The sequence below is a fragment of the Oryx dammah genome, unplaced genomic scaffold, assembly GCF_014754425.2.
Source record: "Oryx dammah isolate SB20612 unplaced genomic scaffold, SCBI_Odam_1.1 HiC_scaffold_29, whole genome shotgun sequence".
Classification (NCBI taxonomy): Eukaryota; Metazoa; Chordata; class Mammalia; order Artiodactyla; family Bovidae; genus Oryx; species Oryx dammah.
Genome location: NW_024070213.1, coordinates 48389428 through 48409745, shown reverse-complemented (window position 1 = coordinate 48409745; position 20318 = coordinate 48389428). Strand labels below are relative to the sequence as shown.

At 43.7% G+C, this 20318-nt stretch overlaps 1 protein-coding gene across 1 annotated transcript in view; it reads left to right on the top strand.

Moving 5' to 3' along the window:
* RFX4 (regulatory factor X4) overlaps positions 1-20318 on the top strand; it is a 172897-nt gene that overhangs the window by 59572 nt on the left and 93007 nt on the right. The window contains exon 4 of the mRNA XM_040234806.1: positions 8341-8464. Within this exon, the coding sequence (XP_040090740.1) occupies positions 8341-8464 (124 nt within the window). The remainder of the gene's footprint in view (positions 1-8340; positions 8465-20318) is intronic.

The following is a 20318-nucleotide window of genomic DNA, read 5'->3' as shown; positions in this document are numbered from 1 at the left end:
GTAGAGTAACCAGTGAGTGGGAGAGCAGAAATTTACCTGGGAGCCCATGCCCTTGAGCATCACATTTGGAAGCATTATCCTTCCCGCCCCCCATAACTTGCCTTGTTGGCATTTATTAATCATGGGGATGGAGCCCCCTTCCACCCATTCAGCCCAGTTAAACTTGAGGGCTTCCCAAGGTGCTCCCACCCTCCTCAAATCTGGCATGAGACCCACACCCTATGTGTTATCTCTGCCCCTTCAGCCACTCCTTCAGTCCACACTCCATCATTTCCTGCCCCAACTATTAAAGTCACTCCAACCTGATCTCATTTGTTCATTCCTTCATTTGACAGGAACTAGTGTTAGCCACTTGGAGAAGGCAATGGCAACCCACTCCAGTACTCTTGCCTGGAAAATCTCATGGACGGAGGAGCCTGGAAGGCTGTAGTTTATGGGATCACTGAGGGTCAGACACTACTGAGCGATTTCCCTTCCACTTTTCACTTTCATGCATTGGAGAAGGAAATGGCAACCCACTCCAGTGTTCCTGCCTGGAGAATCCCAGGGATGGGGGAGCCTGGTGGGCTGCCATCTATGGGGTCGCACAGAGTCGGACACAACTGAAGTGACTTAGCAGTCTTAGCCACTATGTGCCAGGCTTTATTAGTCCCCCTTGTCCAACCATCATACAGGTACTAGGTGAGTTTTCCAGAGAATAAATTCCATCATGGCACTCCCATGCTTTGAAAAGTTAAGCTTCCTATAATTTTAAAGATCATATGCTTTTTATAAGATGAATTCCAAATGGTTTAAAGTGCATGTTTGTTGAATGTGCCTATGGATTTTTCTTGTCAAAATTAATTTTAGGAAATCATTAGCAATGATAAGCAAAAAGTGGTATTTCCCTGCTCTGGGTAGCTGGCTATGCACTGATTATGGGTAAGGTTCCAACTGCCCAGGTTGTTCTTGTGTGTGCATTAGACTGGAAAATGTCCCACAGCACAGTGGCCAAAAGAGTTAGAGTAAAGTTTTCTAAGGAAATCCCTTAGTGGAAATCTCAATAGTCTCAGATGAAAATTATGAGACCTGATTGAGTTGTTGTCTTTTTTTTTTTTTTAACCTTCTTTTATACTCAATCTATTGCTGGCAAATACAACATACTAAATTTTCAATTAATGCTAGTTACTGTTGTTGATTACCTTTTAAACTGAAGTATAGTTGATTTACAATATTGTGTCAGTTTCTGGTATACAGCAAAGTAATTCAGTTGAACACATATATTTGTTTTCATATTCTTTTTTATTATAGTTGATTATAGGGTATTGAATATAGTTCCCTGTAATATACAGTAAGGCTTTGTTGTTTATATGTTTTATATATAATAGTTGGTATCTGCTAATCCCAAACTCCTAATTTATCCCTCCCCCACCCCGTTTCCCCTTGATAACCATAAAATTGTTTTCCATGCCTGTGAGTCTGTTTCTGCTTTGTGAATATGTTCATTTGTATCATATTTTAGATTCCACATAAGTGATATGGCATTAGTCTTTTTCTGACTTACTTTACTTAGTATAATATTATAATCTCTAGGTCCATCCATGTTGCTGCAAATGGCATTATGTCATTCTTTTTTATGGCTGAGTAGTATTCCATTGTATTTGATAACATTATTATTATTCCTACAGCACCCTAGAAATACCTGGGACTTCCTGCCTCTGAATATTTTTTTTTTCAGTTCTCTCAGTACCACTCCATTGCCTTCTGAAAAATAACACTATCATAGTAACTTATTTTAAAAAATATTTATTTCATTTTTTGGCTGTGCTGGGTCTTTGTTGCCACTCCCGGGCTTTCTTTAGTTGTGGCAAGTGAGGGATAGTCTGTAGTTGCTGCGTGAGGGCTTATCATTTCGTTGGCTTCTCATGTTGCAGAGCACGGGCTCAAGGGCATATGGGCTTCAATAGTGGTGGCCCGTAGGCTCAGTAGTTGCAGCTCAAGGGCTCCAGAGAATAGGCTCATTAGTTGTGGTGCACATTTGCCCTGTGGCAAGTGGATTTTCCTGGACCTGGTATCAAACTGGTATCCTTTGCAGTGCAAGGTGGATTCTTAGCCACTGAACTATAAGGGAAGCCCTGACACTTGAGGCTTTATTTTCTGTTTCATGCCCAGATGTTGGAGGTCCATGCTTGGAGCAGATACTTAAGCAAGTCACCAAGGATGCAGGCTTCCTCTTGCTTCTTGCACCCCAGTCTTTGTCCTGTGGCTTTTTATCCTCAAAGTGGTTGGTCTACATCCGGGTTCTGCTTTTGGCTGTGGGCATCTGTGAGCTGCCACTGAGGGTTCACTAGCACAGCTCCACAGTAGAGCTGGTCGCCTCTTACTGGCAGCATACCCCACCCACGGTTGGCTGTGCTCTTGCACTTGATGCCATTCACCCTGATAGCTCAGCTGGTAAAGAATCCGCCTGCAATGCAGGCAACCCTGGTTCGATTCCTGGGTTGGGAAGATCCCCTGGAGAAGGGAAAGACTACCCACTCCAGTATTCTGGCCTGGAGAATTCCAAGGAGGGTTGCAAAGAGTTGGACACAACTGAGCGACTTTCACTTCACCATGCGGCTGCTACTGGTATCATCTGCCCTGGTGTACTTCCTTGCCCAAAGTCCGAGGTCCTGGGTGCCCCCAGAGGGCCTGATGGCAGAGGGATTGTCTCTCGAAGCAACACCATTCTCATAGTAACTCTTCAAGTCTGGAGGTTGCTAACTCTTATGCCAAGCCATATTCTCCTATGTGGCATTCAAGGATTCTCCATGCTCCCACAGTTCTCTCCTTGTAGATATTGCTTTACACACCCCATTCTCCACTCAGACCAGTATCTCCATCATCTAAAGCTTGTGCCACACCGGTCTCTTATCCTTGCTGTTCTCCTTGCATGGAACCCCCTCCATCTACCATGGCAGAATACCACAGTGGCTCAGAGTGTGAAAAACTCTCCCATTTAGTAGCTGCATGACCATAGGCAAATGAATTTCACCCTCTTTGAGCCTCAGTTTCCTCATCTAAAATATGGGCATAGCACTTCCATCATATGGTTATTGAGAGATAATCCATACCCAGTGCCTGGTGCCTAATAAGAGCACAACAGATGATACTGTTTTTGTTGTTGTTACAAAGATGGAACCATAATCATCTGTTCCCATTTTCACGGTAATTTCTCTGTTTTCCCACCTTCCTCTGTACCTGTGGTTGGGAATTTGTAGTACTTCAATATTCTTATTTCTGTGTGTTATTCTCCCTCAAATAAACTGCAAAGTAAACTAGGGCATAGATTGTGTCTTATGTCAACACAGGAGCCTACAGGAGGCAGACAGGGAACAGAAAATAGATTGAGTGTAAGAAAAATAGTGAGGAGGGAGGACTCTGGCCAACCCCAGGGTGCATGTAACTCTGGCCAATTGTTGTCATGCGGGAATATGGGCCGAATGCTGCCAGATCTCAGCCTTTTCAAAAGAAGCCAGAAATCCAGCTTCTTATGTGAAATGTCCTGAATTTTAAAAGTTGGGCCAACACTGTTCAGGCCAAACAAAGAATGTTTGTGAGACCCCACTTTGTGAAAGCTGCATTTTTCAGATGATCCCCACGAGTTCGTGCATAAGCTGGTTGTTTGGACCTTTGAACTTCACTTTTCTAGGGAGATGATACTGTGAATGGCATTTAGGGGTCCATTAAAAGGCTGATCCCCATTCACACCAGCCCCAAGGCTCAGGATAGAGCCTAATCTAATCTCTAAGTAAAACTTAATCTCTAAGTAAAACCTAATCTCTAAGTAAAACCATTTTTTCCACAGGGTAACACCCTTTGAGTTCCGATTCATGATGCTGGGGACACACAGAATGTAAACCCTTTCAGGACAGGGCCTTTGTTTTGTTCACCACCGATTCCTTAAAGTCTAGAACACTGTCTGGCACTCAAATATATTTGTTGAGTTGAAGATGACCTGTATCTTTATCTGTCTATGCTATGTGCTGTGTTAAGTCACTTCAGTCATGTCTGACTCTTGGTGATCCATGGACTCTAGCCCACCAGGCTCCTCTGTCCATGGGGATTCTCCAGGCATGGATACTGGAGTGGTTAGCCATGCTAACCCAGGGGATTTTCCCAACCCAGGGACCAAGCCCACATCTCTTACGTCTTCACATTGGCAGGTGGGTTCTTTATCACTAGTGCCATCTAAGAAGCCCCTTTATCCACTGTCCACCATTCATCGGTTCTCCAAGTACAAGCAAGGACCATCCTGTGCACCACGGCATCCCCAGCACCTGGTAGGTGATAAGAGATCAATAAATATTCACTGAAGGAATGTATGACTAAAACAATCTATCCAGCAAACATTTACTGAGCACCTGCTGTGTACCCAGAAGTCTGCTGGACTTTAAAAACACAGAAGTGAATCAGACACCACCCCAGCCTCAAGGAATTAGGTTGCCTAGAAGGGATTGCATCAACTATTTCCTGGAACACTTCTAAAAATTGTCAGGCGTTACTCAGCGTTCCCCTTCCCGGAAGAAGGGGGAGTGGGTGAGATGACCTGGGACCAGTCGGTCAGAACAGGCGTCTTCACTCTTCCGAGTGTCCCTTGGGTTGTTTGGCTGTCTGCGTCATCCACACACTTGGAATATGAAATGATTGAGCTGATTTTCTCTCAACCACATGTTGCAACGAGCCAAAGGACTACTGCCCTTTCAAGTGGGCACCTTGGGAGGCCGTGTCCTCATTCCTCTTCAGTTACGACAGCACTGAACCACTTCTTTGGCAAGTGCCCTCAGAGAAAGTTAGAAGCCACTTGAGGACATTTGTTTCATTGCTTTAGCATCATGCCTTATTTCTGACCCCCTAGGAAAAAAATTACTGGGAGAAAAGGGTATTCTAGTCACTTAAGCCCTCAAACTTGGTTCCAAATGACTTGGGATTGTTTCCTAAAATTCAATTCACCATCAAAGGAAAAATATTTTCTGCTGGTGAGTTTATTGAACAGTGTGTGCCTCATGCTCTGGTGGCAGCAGGGCCCAAAGACCAGTCCCCAAACTGTCATGTGCCCCGGCCGCTTTGTTGAAAAAGAGGTTTAACCTTCCAGTGTGTCCATGACAAAGGAGGCTGTTTCTTTTGGATGCTCACATTCTTCTTTTTTATTTCAATAGTGAAAACTTTTATATTTAGACTTAGCCAACTGGACTCAGTTTAGATGATCCCAATTTTGTTTTCAGTATCCAAAGTATCATAGTCAGGAGCTGGTCAAATATATGCCTTTTCCTCTCCATCAGGTCTGATCAAGGTGTGACCTCAGCCACATAAATGTCATAGAGCTTCTTCACAGGCTGTTTTGTTTTTTTTTTTAACTTTTTATTTTGTACTGAAAAGTGAAAGTGTTAGTCACTCAGCGGTATCTGACTCTCTGCAACCCCATGGACTGTAGCCCTTCAGGCTCCTCTGTCCGTGGAATTCTCCAGGCAAGAATACTGGAGTGGGTTGCCATTCCCTTCTCCAGGGTATCTTCCTGGCCCAGGGATTGAACCTGGGTGTCCTGCATTGCAGGCAGATTCTTCACCTTCTGAGCCACCAGGGAAGGCCCATCGGGGAATAGCAAATTAACAAACAATGTTGTGATAGTTTCCAGTGAAAGTGAAGGGACTCAGCCATACATATATGTGAATCCATTCTTCTCCCAAAGAAAGGCAATGCCAACGAATGTTCAAACTACCACACAATTGCACTCATCTCACACGCTAGCAAAATAATGCTCAAATTTCTCCAAGTGAGGTTTCAACAGTACATGAACCGAGAACATCCAGATGTTCAAGTTGGATTTAGAAAAGGCAGAGGAATCAGAGATCAAATTGCCAACATCTATTGGATCATAGAAAAATCAAGAGCATTTCAGAAAAACATCTATTTCTGCTTTATTGACTACACCAAAGCCTTTGACTGTGTGGATCACAACAAACTGTGGAAAATTCTTCAAGAGATGGGAATACCAGACCACCTTATCTACCTGCCTCCTGAGAAATCTGTATGCAAGGCAAGAAGCAAGTCAAGAAGGAACAGTTAGAACCAGGCATGGAACAACAGACTGGTTCCAAATTGGGAAAAGGAGTACATCAAGACTGTATATTGTCATGTTGCTTATTTAACTTATATGAAGAGTACAACATGCGAAATGCCAGGCTGGATGAAGCACAAGCTGGAATCAAGATTTCAGGGAGAAATATCTATAACCTCAGATACACAGATGACACCATCCTTATGGCAAAAAGCAAAGAGGAACTAAATAGCCTCTTGATGAAAGCGATAGAGGAGAGTGAAAAAGCTGGCTAAAAACTCAACATTCAAAAAAACGAAGATCATGGTATCCAGTCCCATCACTTCATGGCAAATAGATGGGAAACACTGGAAACAGTGAGAGACTTTATTTTCTTGGACTCCTAAATCACTGCAGATGGTGACTGTAGCCATCAAATTAAAAGATGCTTCCTCCTTGGAAGAAAAGCTGTGACCAACCTAGACAGTATATTAAAATCAGAGACATTATTTTGCCAACAAAGGTCCATATAGTCAAAGCTATGATTTTTCCAGTAGTCATGTATGGATGTGAGAGTTAGACTATAAAGAAAGCTGAGTGCTGAAGAATTGATGCTTTTGAGCTGTGGTGTTGGAGAAGACTCTTGAGAGTCCCTTAGACTTCTCCCTTGGAGGAGATCCAACCAGTCCATCCTAAAGGAAATCAGTTCTGAATATTCATTGGAAAGACTGATGCTGAAGCTGAAACTCCAATCCTTTGGCCACCTGATGTGAAGAACTGACTCATTGGAAAAGACCTTGATGGTGGGCAAGATTGAAGGCAGGAGGAGAAGGGAGTGACAGAGGATGAGATGGTTGGATGGCATCACCAACTCAATGGACATGAGTTTGAGCAAGCTCCAGGAATTGGTGATGGACAGGGAAGCCTGGCATCCTGCATGGGGTCGCAGAGTCGGACATGATTTAGGACTGAACTGAACTGAACTGATTCTCCTCCAAACTCCCCTCCCATCCAGGTTGCCACATAACATTGAGCAAAGTTTCCTGTGCTAGGTCCTTGTTTATCCATTTTAAATATAGCAGGGTATACATGTCCATCCCCAACTCCCTAACTATCCCTATCCCTCATCCTTCCCGCTGGCAACCATAAACTTGTTCTTGAAGCCTTCACAGCCTGTTTAATTTGGTGCTGGTTGCTCTTGACATTCACAGTAAACACCAATGTGCTGTTGTCTTCTGTTTTCTTCATGGCTGACTTAGTGAGGGGGAACTTGGTGATTGGATGTCTATGTTTTGGTGTTGGGTTAAAGAGGGAAAAAAAAACCTGTCTAGTTTACTCTTATGTCCCCAGTATCTAGCACAAATTCTGGACATCTGAGTGTCCAAAAATGTTTTATGGAGAGGGAGAGTGGATGATATCCAACACCTACTAAGTGCTCACCACATGCCAAGCCCCATGCTGGTTTGTGTCACATGTTACATCTGATCAACAATCAGATGTAACAGTCTGGCAGTTACAGTTGATACCTCCAGAAAGAAACTGAGGGCTGAGGTTAAATAACTTGCCCAAGGTCACGAAGCCAGCAAGTGCCAAAGCTGGAATTTGAACCCAGGGAGAAATTCCCTGGGCTTCCCTTGGTGGCTCAGACAGTAAAGAATCTGCCCACAGTGTGGTACCCTGAACGGCTAACCTATAGTCATTAAGAAGGTAATGGCTATGGAATCATGATATAATCTTAGTACAGCAGGGAAGGTGAGCCTAAAGAAAATAAGCAGTTTAGCCCCCTGCTGTGGTCATAGAACCTCCCTCAGTGAGCAGGTCAGAGCCTCTTGAGCTCCCAGCCTGTCGTGGGGTGTTTGTTTTCCCCGGCTGTCTCACTCCGCTGCTCTCATTAGCCAAGAAGCTCCAAGATTTTGACACCTACCAGAGATGGCTACACAGTGGGTAGCTTGGGTAAACGGGGGCAGCTGCAAGATTCTGTATCATTGCTTGGAGTTGGGGGGAACCTGATTCATCCAGAATGCAGTCAGGTCAATGCCGCTGCAGAGGAAAGGGATTAGGAATTTGCATTGGAAAAGTGACCTGAGGTAGTACCCACAGGGGCCAGGAGTCTGATCCTGCCAACTCTGTGCCCGACCTTAGGCAGGTTGCTTTGGCTTCCTGGGTCTCAGTTTTCACATCTGTAGTAGAAGAGTTATTTCTCAGGCCTGCCCAGCTCTGGAGAAGGACTAGAAAGAACAGGTCCTTCTTGCTTGGGCTCTCTCATCAAGCTTTTATTTCCCCAGGCTGGAGGAGAACTATGAGATTGCAGAAGGAGTGTGCATCCCTCGCAGCGCCCTCTACATGCATTACCTGGATTTTTGTGAGAAGAATGACACCCAGCCTGTTAATGCTGCCAGCTTTGGGAAGGTGAGTCCAACCTCATCCCGCTTATTCCTTTTCTCCCCCTTCTCAGTAATGGATGTGTAGTTCTTAACCATGTTTTAAATAATTCAATTTTTTTTTAGGTTACCAAAGTAAATACTTTGGTTACTTTGCCATTAAAATGTCAAACAATTGTTAACAAAGTAATACCAAACCAAATGCCAAAACAGAGTAATAACAAAGATTAAACTTTTCAAACAATTCAGACATGTTGTAAAATAAAAGTGAATGTCTACCTTGAATTTCCTCAGTACTTAATTTGCAAACAATAACTTCTTTTCTCTGAGAGGTAGTTCTTGAACTGGAAAGTATGTTATGTGGATGTCAGTGGGACAGGCTTGGGTTAGCAACGTGAGAGACTTGGAGAAACTGTGAAGGGGCCTTGCATCATCAGTGTGGACGTCTGGGAGTCCTCAGCTGGAGGTAGTACAATTTGTACTATCACTGCAGACCTGAGTGTTCTCTATCCACTTATGATGAAAATACATTCCACACGTTTTCTGTAGTTATCTCTACAGAAAATCATTACCACTGAACTTTCATATTCAGCAGGCCAAGGCAGGCAGCTGGAACTTTAATATTCACTTCATTGTACAGCAGAAACTAACACAACATTGTAAAGCAATTGTATTCCAATAGAAAAAGAAGACTCATCGTGTGTTTATTTGATAGATTAAAAACCTAGATATTTTACATACTGAAAGAACTCAATTTGAGTCAATACATCTAAACTCTTTCTCCTTTTATTAGCTTCTTTTTTTACCATGTATATATATATATATATTTTTTTTTTTTTTCTGCATCTGCCAACAAAAAAACAGACAGGCTTGTCCTGCACCATTATTCCTTACCAGTGTTCTGAGTGTGAGTGTAGTGGACCGAAAAAACAGGAAGATGTTTAAGTTTCAGAAATTTCCTTTTCAGATCCCCAACAGATATATCATGAGCAAGAAAAAAAAAAAAAAAGCAGAGCAATGTTAGGCCTAGCAACCACCCCGGAGAGTCTGAAACCAAGTGGCTGAGAACTGGCTTCACTCAAAAAATGTGAAGATGCTTAGTAGTGATTTAGGGAGGGAAAAATGTTTGTGTGATGGGTTAATGCTGGTTCTCCAAAGTGAAAAGAACTTAAAAAAAAAAGTCAATGAAGAAACAACTTTTGCCAATTCATTTATTCATTTGGGCAGTATTGACTGAGACACGCTGTGTGGCAAGCATTATGGCAGGCAGTGGGACTTAAAGAGAACCTGATCTGGGTCCCCCTGTGGAAAGGCTCGCAGACTAGGGAGGGGCACTGTGAGCCCTCGGCAGTGGGAAAAGGAAGAATCCAGATGGAGAGCATTCCTGTTCTGTGGTCCTGCGACATTTTCTCGTATTCACACGCACCCTGAGTGACTGTGATGGAGAGTCCAGATAAAGCCTCTCAGACAGGAAGACAGGTTGGGTGAACCAAATGACCAAGAATCCCAGCTCTCCTGGACTTATCACATAACCTTTCTGAGCCTCAGTCCTGTCAGCTCTGAAATGGGAATTAACCCCTGCATTCTTCCCAGGGATGTTGCAAGATACACAGGAGAGAATGGCAGTGGCTGATACAGCCTACTGTGCTATCAGTCATCTGGTTGCTCAGATATTTAGTAACACCTACCAGGTGAATTACAACTGTCATTCTTATGAATTCTCCATGAGATGCTTGTACACGGATACAAATAGCCATTGGTTAGCTTAGGTTCTGAAACAAAACAAACCAAAAAAATTCACCATTTCTAGAAACTCCAATTTGCCTGTGTAAGGACCTTCTATTCCTTTTTCTCTCAAATCTGTTGTCAGCTCAGGGTTTCCTTGACCTTGTGATCTAGGTAAAATCAATTTATCTCTGACCCCTTCCTCCTAGCACCTCCTAGACCCACTCTGCCTAGCATTCCAAGTCTTAAATCTGCCCCCAGGATTTCAACAAGTCCCAGGGTGTTTGCATCCTTCAGTTCAGTTCAGTTTAGCCGCTCAGTCGTGTCCAACTCTTCACGATCCCATGGACTCCAGCACACCAGGCCTCCCTGTCCATCACCAACTCCCGGAGTTTACTCAAACTCATCTCCATTGAGTTGGTGATGCCATCCAACCATCTCATCCTCTGTCATCCCCTTTTCCTCCTGCCCTCAGTCTTTCCCAGCATCAGGGTCTTTTTCAAATGAGTCAGTTCTTCCCATCAGGTGGTCAAAGTATTGGAGTTTCAGCTTCAGCATCATTCCTTCCAAAGAATATTCAGGACTGATTTCCTTTAGAATGGACTGGTTAGATCTCCTTGCAGTCCAAGGGACTCTCAAGAGTCTTCTCCAACACCACAGTTTAAAAGCATCAATTCTTCGGCGCTCAGCTTTCTTTATAGTCCAACTCTCACATCAATATATGACTACTGGAAAAAACCATAGCCTTGACGAGACGGATCTTTGTGGGCAAAGTAATGTCTCTGCTTTTGAATATGCTGTCTAGGTTGGTCATAACTTTCCTTCCAAAGAGTAAGCATCTTTTAATTTCATGGCTGCAATCACCATCTGCAGTGATTTTGGAGCCCCCCAAAATAAAGTCTGACACTGTTTCCACTGTTTCCCCATCTATTTGCCATGAAGTGATGGGACTGGATGCCATGATCTTAGTTTTCTGAATATTGAGCTTTAAGCCAACTTTTTCACTCTCCTCTTTCACTTTCATCAAGAGGCTCTTTAGTTCCTCTTCACTTTCTGCCATAAGGGTGGTATCATCTGCACATCTGAGGTTATTGATATTTCTCCCGGCCATCTTGATTCCAGCTTGTGCTTATTCCAGTCCAGAGTTTCTCATGATGTACTCTGCATATAAGTTAAATAAGCAGGGTGACGATATACAGCCTTGATGTACTCCTTTTCCTATTTGGAACCAGTCTGTTGTTCCATGTCCAGTTCTAACTTTTGCTTCCTGTCCTGCATACAGGTTTCTCAAGAGGCAGGTCAGGTGGTCTGGTATTCCCATCTCTTTCAGAATTTTCCACAGTCGATTGTGATCCACGCAGTCAAAGGCTTTGGCATAGTCAATAAAGCAGAAATAGATGTTTTTCTGGAGCTCTCTTGCTTTTTCCATGATCCAGCGGATGTTAGCAATTTGATCTCTGGTTCCTCTGCCTTTTCTAAAACCAGCTTGAACATCTGGAAGTTCACGGTTAACGTATTGCTGAAGCCTGACTTGGAGAATTCTAAGCATTACTTTACTAGTGTGTGAGATGAGTGCAATTGTGCGGTAGTTTGAGCATTCTTTAGGGTCACCTTGACTTAGGACTCCTCCCTCTATATATATCACCTCTCTCTACACCTGTGCTGTTCAGTATATTAGCCACTGGCCACATACAGTTGTTTAACTTAAAATTCAGTTCCTCAGATACACAGTAGCTATGTAACTGCAGGCTACCATATTGGACAGTGCCAATAGAACATTTGCATCTGCACAGCGAGTTCTGTTGGACAGCCCTATTCTGTACCATCACGAGCTAGGGATGGCACTCAGGGTCTTCTTTGCTTTGCACAAAGCAGTCCACAGAAAGCCTCTGTGATCCTAACAGACTGAAGTTTGCAGTGGTAGTTTACACCCCAAACATTGTCCCATGGAACAGATGTCCCCATCTCAGAATGCTCCCTGGTCCTCCTTCTGCTAGTTCCCCAAAGCTGATCCCAGCCCTCTCTGCTGCCGCATCCTTCCTCCTAGAACTCCTCCTTCTGTACCCTTCACTGTCTCCTCTTTCTTGGGATGACCTCCACCAAATTTCCTCTGCTATCCAATCCTTGGTTCCTGGTGACATCTATACCCACAGGTCTCGTTTATTCCAAATGGCTTTTCAAATTATTTTTTCAAATAGTAAGTTTCCTCTCTAAGAATTACAGTGCCAGCTGCTTTCAGAATAGTCATTTAAAAAAGCATCCAATGTTTGGGAATGCATGTACACCTGTGGTGGATTCATGTCAATGTATGGCAAAACCAATACAGAATTGTAAAGTAAAATAAAAAATAACAACAACAAAAAACAAAGACTCAAAATTATAAACTAAATAAAGATTTACAAATGGGAAAAAAAATAAACTATGTTGTGACCTTGAAAAAAAATTTAAAAAAAATAAAAAAGCATCCAAATGCCATCTTATCTTCAGTCCCAAAGCAGGGAAATACTCTAATGGAATTAAAAGCATAAATGAAAAACGCTCTCTGCAGCTGCCTTGCCATCGATTTCAAGTGCACTGGGAAGGAGGGCTGTCCTTCCAGCCACAGAGGACAGAAGGTGCCTGCTGAGGGTTTTCGCATTAAGTTTGTTGAATTGAAATCCCAGACACATTTGCCCTTCCTCAAGGCTCCAAGAAAGCTACAGCTGCCATCTCCTAAAGAGAAAGGGACTAGTTGTTCTGAAAAACCTTGGAGGGGAATCGTGGACAGTCTTCCTTTGAGCAGTTCTGTCCGAACATATGATTCATCTCTGAACTTTTAGCTCAGAACAAGCAAAGTTCACTATTTCGGCTTAGGTTTTAGAGAAAAATTAAACTGGTGGTCATCTTCCCATCTGACTTGTAAATGAGCTGAAACGAAACAGGCATTGGTAGTGAAGCTCTCCCTAAGTCACCTGGCTGAGATACTGTTCTCGATAATGTGGACGGCAGCAATTGCTTGCTGCAAATGAGATCCGAAATAGAAATTCTCTCTCCAACACTGTGGCCAAGCTCCAAAAGCACTGGCTTCCAGTAATGTTGTATTGACTCTGGGTCCTGGAACTAATTTAGGGATTACAGAGAATGCTGAGGCTGCTAGCTGAACTGGTCTTATGCTTGCTTTTGCAGTTAACTAGGGTCGTGAACGGTCACCCAACTTGGAGACACTTAACTTTTCTGAGCTCCCGTCTCCTCACCTTTCCTTGGAAGCATCCCTCACCAAACTACTGTGTGGATAAAATGAGACTGTGCTATGAGAACATTTTTTAAAACTAAAATTCTCTACCAAGGGAAGAAATCACTGTCCAGAGCTGGCTCCATTTCACTCTGTCTCCTGTTTTATTGTGCTCTATTTTTTACTTATCACTGTCTGAACTATTTTATATATGTATGATGTTACTAGTATATATAGTTACCTATACTGTACTATAGTTATCTATACTGTATTATACTGTGTGTGCACTCAGTCATGTACAACTCCTTGTGACTCCATGGACTGCAGCCCACCAGATTCCTCTGACCATGGAATTCTCTAGGCAAGAATATTGGAGTTGAGTGCCATTTCCTACTCCATGGGATCTTCACGACCCAGGGATCAAATCCACATCTCTTGCATTTCCTGAATTGGCAGACAGGTTCTTTATCACTAGTGCCACCTGTATTGTATACAATATATATATTGTATGCAATATATAATTACATATAATTAGTCTATCTATCTATCTATCTATCTATCTATATATAAGTTGCTTGTGTTTTGTCTGTCTCTTTCTTTAGAATGGAAGCTCCATGAGGACTTTTTTTGTTCACCATGCATGCCTAACCCCCTGGATTGGTACCTGGCACATAGTAGGTCTTCAGATATTTGAAGACTGAATGATTTATATTATTGCTGTTCACCAAGAACACTATGAATCATTTGATATATGGGAATTTGTTTAACCCATATGGTCACCATATGAAATTGGCATTGTACCCACTTTCCATTAGCCCACTTGCCAAGTAAGGATAAACTTGTTGAGGTACCAGTGTCCATCCTTCCTATTCTGCCCTCTGACAACCTCGCAGGGTGACCCCGCGTCCGACCATGGCATCAGGCCATGATCAGGCATTGTATCAGTCCTGGATAGATTATTAAAACTCATCCTCAGCTATGAAAATGCCCGTGCATGCATGCTCAGTCACTCAGTCGTGTCTGACTCTTGGCGACCCCATAGACAGTAGCCTCCAGGCTCCTCTGTCCATGGGATTCTCCAGGCAAGAATACAAGAATACTGGAGTGGGTTGCCATGCCCTCCTCCAGGGGAGCTTCCCAACCCAGGGATCGAACCCAAGTCTCTTCTCCTGCATTGGCAGGTGGGTTCTTTACCATTAGCACCCACCTGGGTTCTCTCCAATTTAAAACTTCCGTCTGACTTCCATGGAAGTAAGAGTCTCCCCCCTCTATGCCTCAGAATTTGCTCTGTGAAAGGGGAGGGGGAGTTTTTTTCTTTCCTATTCTGACTCTTCCAGGGTTGGAAGAGGGGTCAGTGGGGGAGGGTGGCTAGAGGAAAGCAGCTGGAGTCATTTCGCCCAGTCGGTGCTCTCCGAAGTCTCCTCCCAGCTATCAGTGTGCTCTGCTTGCATCGCCATCCGTGTGCGTGGGTGGGCATCCGGCAGTGTGTTTGCAGGCACCTCCTGTGGGTCCCCCTCCACTGGCTGCAGGGCGGTGCTCTCCAGCTGACCTCCCACTGCCCATCACTCTTACTCCTCCCCTGAAGATTCACCCTGTGGCTCTGGCCTCGTGCTGGAGGGTTTTGACCAGCTCTCTGCACACCTTGTGTTGCACTTATTCTCAGAGACACCCAGATGAGTTCCCACAAGTGTAATGAGTGCGGAACAGGCCAAACATACAAACAGAAAATGGCTTTGCTTTGTTCCTCAACTGTGTTCTGGCCAAACTGCCTTCCTGGACCCCTGATGGTTTTGTGGCAGGTTGAATAGCTTTTTGGTTATTGACTAAAAAAACAAGCCTCTTTTCAATAATGTAGATGCTCTTGTAGACACTAGAGTCCAGTCTAGTGCTCCAGTTAAAATTGCAGTCTCTCATTTACTTCAGAACTCCTTCCCCCCAACCCCACCCCATGAGTGGCCAGTTGATGGGGGTTGGAAACTTTTAGTGGGGGCAGGGGAGGGGAATGGTCTGACCTTCTGCTTATCCCTGACCTTTCCTTCCTGCTGCTGGTGCCTCCAGGCTTGCCAGGGTGAGAAAAAACACTTCCAAAGGGATAGCCCTAGTGGTCCAGCAGAGGCAAGGAAATAAATATCTAGAGAACAACAGAATTGTCAGTTGAAACAAACACAAGGTAATAGGGATCAGAATTGGCCTACACCTGACATCATACTCAGTCAAATTACCCAATCTTATTAAAGACAATTCTTTTTAACAGCTATTAGAAGTACCTGGGTGTGGGTAGTCGTGAAGTCGTGTCCAACTCTTTGCAATCGTGTCTGACTATAGCCATCCAGGTTCTTCTGTCCTTATGGAATTCTCCAGGCAAGAATCCTGGAGTAAGTTGTCATTCTCTTCTCCAGGGGATCTTCCTGACCCAGGGATCAAACCCAGGTCTCCTGCACTGCAGGCAGATTCTTTATCACTGAGCCACCAGGGAAGCCCTAGAGGTGTCTAGCTATTTATAATTATAAATACAGCATTCACGGATGTTTAATAAAATTAATAAAAATAGCAAACACTTACATTAGTTCGGTTCACTCACTCATTCATGTCCGACTCTTTGTGACCCCAAGGACTGCTGCACACCCGGCCTCCCTGTCCATCACCAACTCCTGGACTTTACTCAGACTCAAGTGTTGAGAGACAATGATGCCATCCAACCGTCTCATCCTCTGTTGTCCCCTTCTCCTCCCGCCTTCAATCTTTCCCAGCATCAGAGTCTTTTCAAATGAGTCAGTTCTTCACATCAGGTGGCCAAAGTATTGGGGTTTCAGCTTTAGCATCAGACCTTCCAATGAATATTCAGGACTGATTTCCTTTATGATGGACTGGTTGGATCTCATTGCTGTCCAAGGGACTTTCAAGAGTCTTCTCCAACACCACAGTTCAAAGTATCAATTCTTCAGCGCTCAGCTTTCTTTATAGTCCAACTCTCTCATCTATACATGACTATTGGAAAAACCATAGCCTTGACTAGACGGACCTTTGTTGGCCAAATAATGTCTCTGCTTTTTAATCTGCTGTTGGTCATAACTTTTCTTCCAAGGAGCAAGCATCTTTTAATTGCATGGGTGCAGCAGTGATTTTGGAGCCTCCCCCCCAAAATAAAATCAGTCACTGTTTCCACTGTTTCTCCATCTATTTGCCATGAAGTGATGGGACTGGATGCCATGATCTTAGTTTTCTGAATATTGAGTTTTAAGCCAACTTTTTCACTCTCCTCTTTCACTTTCATCAAGAGGCTTTTTAGTTCCTTTTCACTTTCTGCCATAAGGATGGTGTCATCCTCATATCTGAGGTTACTGATATTTCTCCTGGCAATCTTGATTCCAGCTTGTGCTTTATCCATTCCAGAATTTCTCATGATGTACTCTGCATATAAGTTAAATAAGCAGAGTGACAATATACAGCCTTGATGTACTCCTTTCCCAATTTGGAACCAGTCTGTTGTTCCATGTCAGTTCTAACTGTTGCTTCTTGACCCGCATACAGATTTCTTAGGAGGCAGGTCAAGTGGTCTGGTATTCCCATCTCTTTCAGAATTTTCCAGTTTATTGTGATCCACACAGTCAAAGGTTTTGGCATAGTCAATAAAGCAGAAGTAAATGTTTTTCTTGAACTCTCTTGCTTTTTCTATGATCCAGCAGATGTTGGCAATTTGATCTCTGGTTCCTCTGCCTTTTCTAAAACCAGCTTGAACATCTGGAACTTCACAGTTCACATACTACTGAAGCCTGGCTTTGAGAATTTTGAGCATTACTTTGCCAGTGTGTGAGATGGGTGCAATTGTGCAGTAGTTCGAGCATTCTTTGGCATTGCCTTCCTTTGGGATTGGAATGAAAACTGACCTTTCCCAGTCCTGTGGCCACTGCTGAGTTTTCCAAATTTGGTGGTATATTGAATGCAACACTTTCACAGAATCATCTTCTAGGATTTGAAATAGCTCAGATGGAATTCCATCACCTCCACTAGCTTTGTTTGTAGTGATGCTTCCTAAAGCCTACTTGACTTCACATTACAGGATGTCTGGCTCTAGGTGAGTGATCATACCATCGTGATTATCTGGGTTGTGAAGATCTTTTTTGTATAGTTCTTCTGTGTTTTCTTGCCACCTCTTCTTAATATCTTCTGCTTCTGTTCAGTCCATACCAGTTCTGTCCTTTATTGAGCCCATCTTTGCATGAAATGTTCCCTTGGTATCTCTAATTTTCTTGAAGAGATCTCTAGTCTTTCCCATTCTCTTGTTTTCCTCTATTTCTTTGCATTGACCACCGAGGAAGGCTTTCTTATCTCTCCTTGCTTATCTTCGGAACTCTGCATTCAAATGGGTATATCTTTCCTCTCCTCCTTTGTCTTTCACTTCTTTTCATAGCTGTTTGTAAGGCCTCTTAAGACAACCATTTTGCCTTTTTGCATTTTTTTCCCCCTTGGGGATGGTCTTGATCACTGCCTCCTGTACAATGTCAGGAACCTCCATCCATAGTTCATCAGGCACTCTATCTATCAGATCTAGTCCCTTAAATCTAATTCTCACTTCCACTGTATAATCATAAGGGATTTGATTTAGGTCATACCTGAATGGTCTAGTGGTTTTCCCTACTCTCTTCAATTTAAGTCTGAATTTGGCAATGAGTTCATGATCTGAGCCATAGTCAGCTCCCAGTCTTGTTTTTGCTGACTGTATAGAGCTTCTCCATCTTTGGCTGCAAGGAATATAATCAATCTGATTTCAGTATTGACCATGTGGTGATGTCCATTTGTAGAATCTTCTCTTGTGTTGTTGGAAGAGGGTGTTTGCTATGACCAGTGCATTCTCTGGCTTCCATAAGCCTCTTATCCTTCTTCATCAGAGAGCAGACAGACTGAAACCCACAATCACAGAAAACTAACCAATCTGATCATATGGCAGCCTTGTCTAACTCAATGAAACTATGAGCCATGCTGTGTAGGGCCACCCAAGACTGATGGGTCATGGTGGAGAGTTCTGATAAAATGTGGTCCACTGGAGAAGGGAATGACAAACCACTTCAGTATTCTTGCCTTGAGAACCCCATGAACAGTATGAAAAGGCAAAAAGATAGGACACTGAAAGATGAACTCCCCAGGTCGGTAGGTGCCCAATATGCTACTGGAGATCAGTGGAGAACTAACTCCAGAAGGAATGAAGAGACGGAGCCAAAGCAAAAACAATACCCAGTTGTGGATGTGACTGGTGATGGAAGTAAAGTCCAATGCTGTAAAGAGCAATATTGCATAGGAACCTGGAATGTTAGGTCCATGAATCAAGGCAAGTTGGTAGTGCAAACAAGAGATGGCAAGAGTGAACATCAACATTTTAGGAATCAGCAAACTAAAATGGACTGCTGCTGCTGCTGTTGCTAAGTTGCTTCAGTCGTGTCTGATTCTGTGCAACCCCATAGATGGCAGCCCACCAGGCTCCCCCATCCCTGGGATTCTCCAGGCAAGAACACTGGAGTGGGTTGCCATTTCCTTCTCCAAAATGGACTGGAATGAGTGAATTTAACTCAGATGACCATTATATCTACCACTGTGGGCAAGAATCCCTTAGAAGAAATGGAGTAGCCATCATGGTCAACAAAAGAGTCCGAAATGCAGTACTCAGATGCAGTCTCAAAAACGACAGAATGATCTCTGTTCGTTTCCAAGGCAAACCATCCAATATCATAGTAATCCAAGTCTATGCCCCAACCAGTAAAGCTGAAGAAGCTGAAGTTGAATGGTTCTGTGAAGACCTACAAAACCTTCTAGAACTAACACCCAAAAAGATGTCCTTTTCATTATAGGGGACTGGAATACAAAAGTAGGAAGCCAAGAAATACCTGGAGTAACAGGCAAATTTGGCCTTGGAATACAGAATGAAGCAGGACAAAGGCTAATAGAGTTTTGCCAAGAGAACACAGTGGTCATAGCAAACACCCTCTTTCAACACTTACCTAGGACTTTCTATGTATCTGGCCCTGTTCTAAGCACTTTACATATGTCAACCTTGTCTAATCCCCCAAACAACTCTGTGTGGTGGTAACTGTTATTTTCACCATTTCATAGATGGGTAAGCTGAATCCCAGAGAGGTTAGGTAATTCACCCAAGGTCAAAAAGCCAGTAAGTAGATCTGTGATTTAGAATGTGAACCTGAGAAGTCTGGTTCCAAAATCCATGTACTTAACCGTCTCCTTTACACAGAGCAAGTTATTTTGGGGGTTAGGTTGGGTATGTGTAGAGGCAGGTTTTGCCTAAACAATTGTCCTTTAGACTTTGGGGTCATCATTAGCAGTCGCCTGGACATTTCCACGTGATCAAATTTTGGAGTGAAGTCTCGGCCTCTCCGTCTCTCAGTTGTTAAGCATGCTGGTCACTGCAATCAAGATATTCCCCCTTCAGCTCTTCCCCTCAGGGTGTTCCAGGCACTGGAAACCCCTGCCAGTATTTCCCAGCCTGCCTCCCCCTCAGCCCATGGGCTCACCCATTTATTAGGAGTGCATTTATCTCAGGAGATGGGCGAGAGGTTGGGAGTCCTCTGGGTGTTTGCACGTGAGAAACCGCAAAACAAGATGACAGGCGAGCCCTTGAGCTGGGAGCACCCAGGATGGGAGGGAGGGGTGCAGAGGAGGAAACTGTCACCTCCTCAGCATGGTGGGTGAGGGGCAGTCTGAGAACCAGGTCAGTCCGGAAGACCTCTCAAAATCCAGTATTGCCTTCTCCCAACCCACATTCTTGTGAGATCCATGGAAGGCAGAAGTGGGTGTTTCCGTTTCACTAAATGCTTCTTTCTCCTGCTCTTCTACTGGTCTTTTGCATGCTAAGTCACTTCAGTGGTGTCCGACTCTTTGCGACCCTATGGACTGTAGCCTCCCAGGCTCTTCTGTCCATGGGATTCTCCAGGCAAGG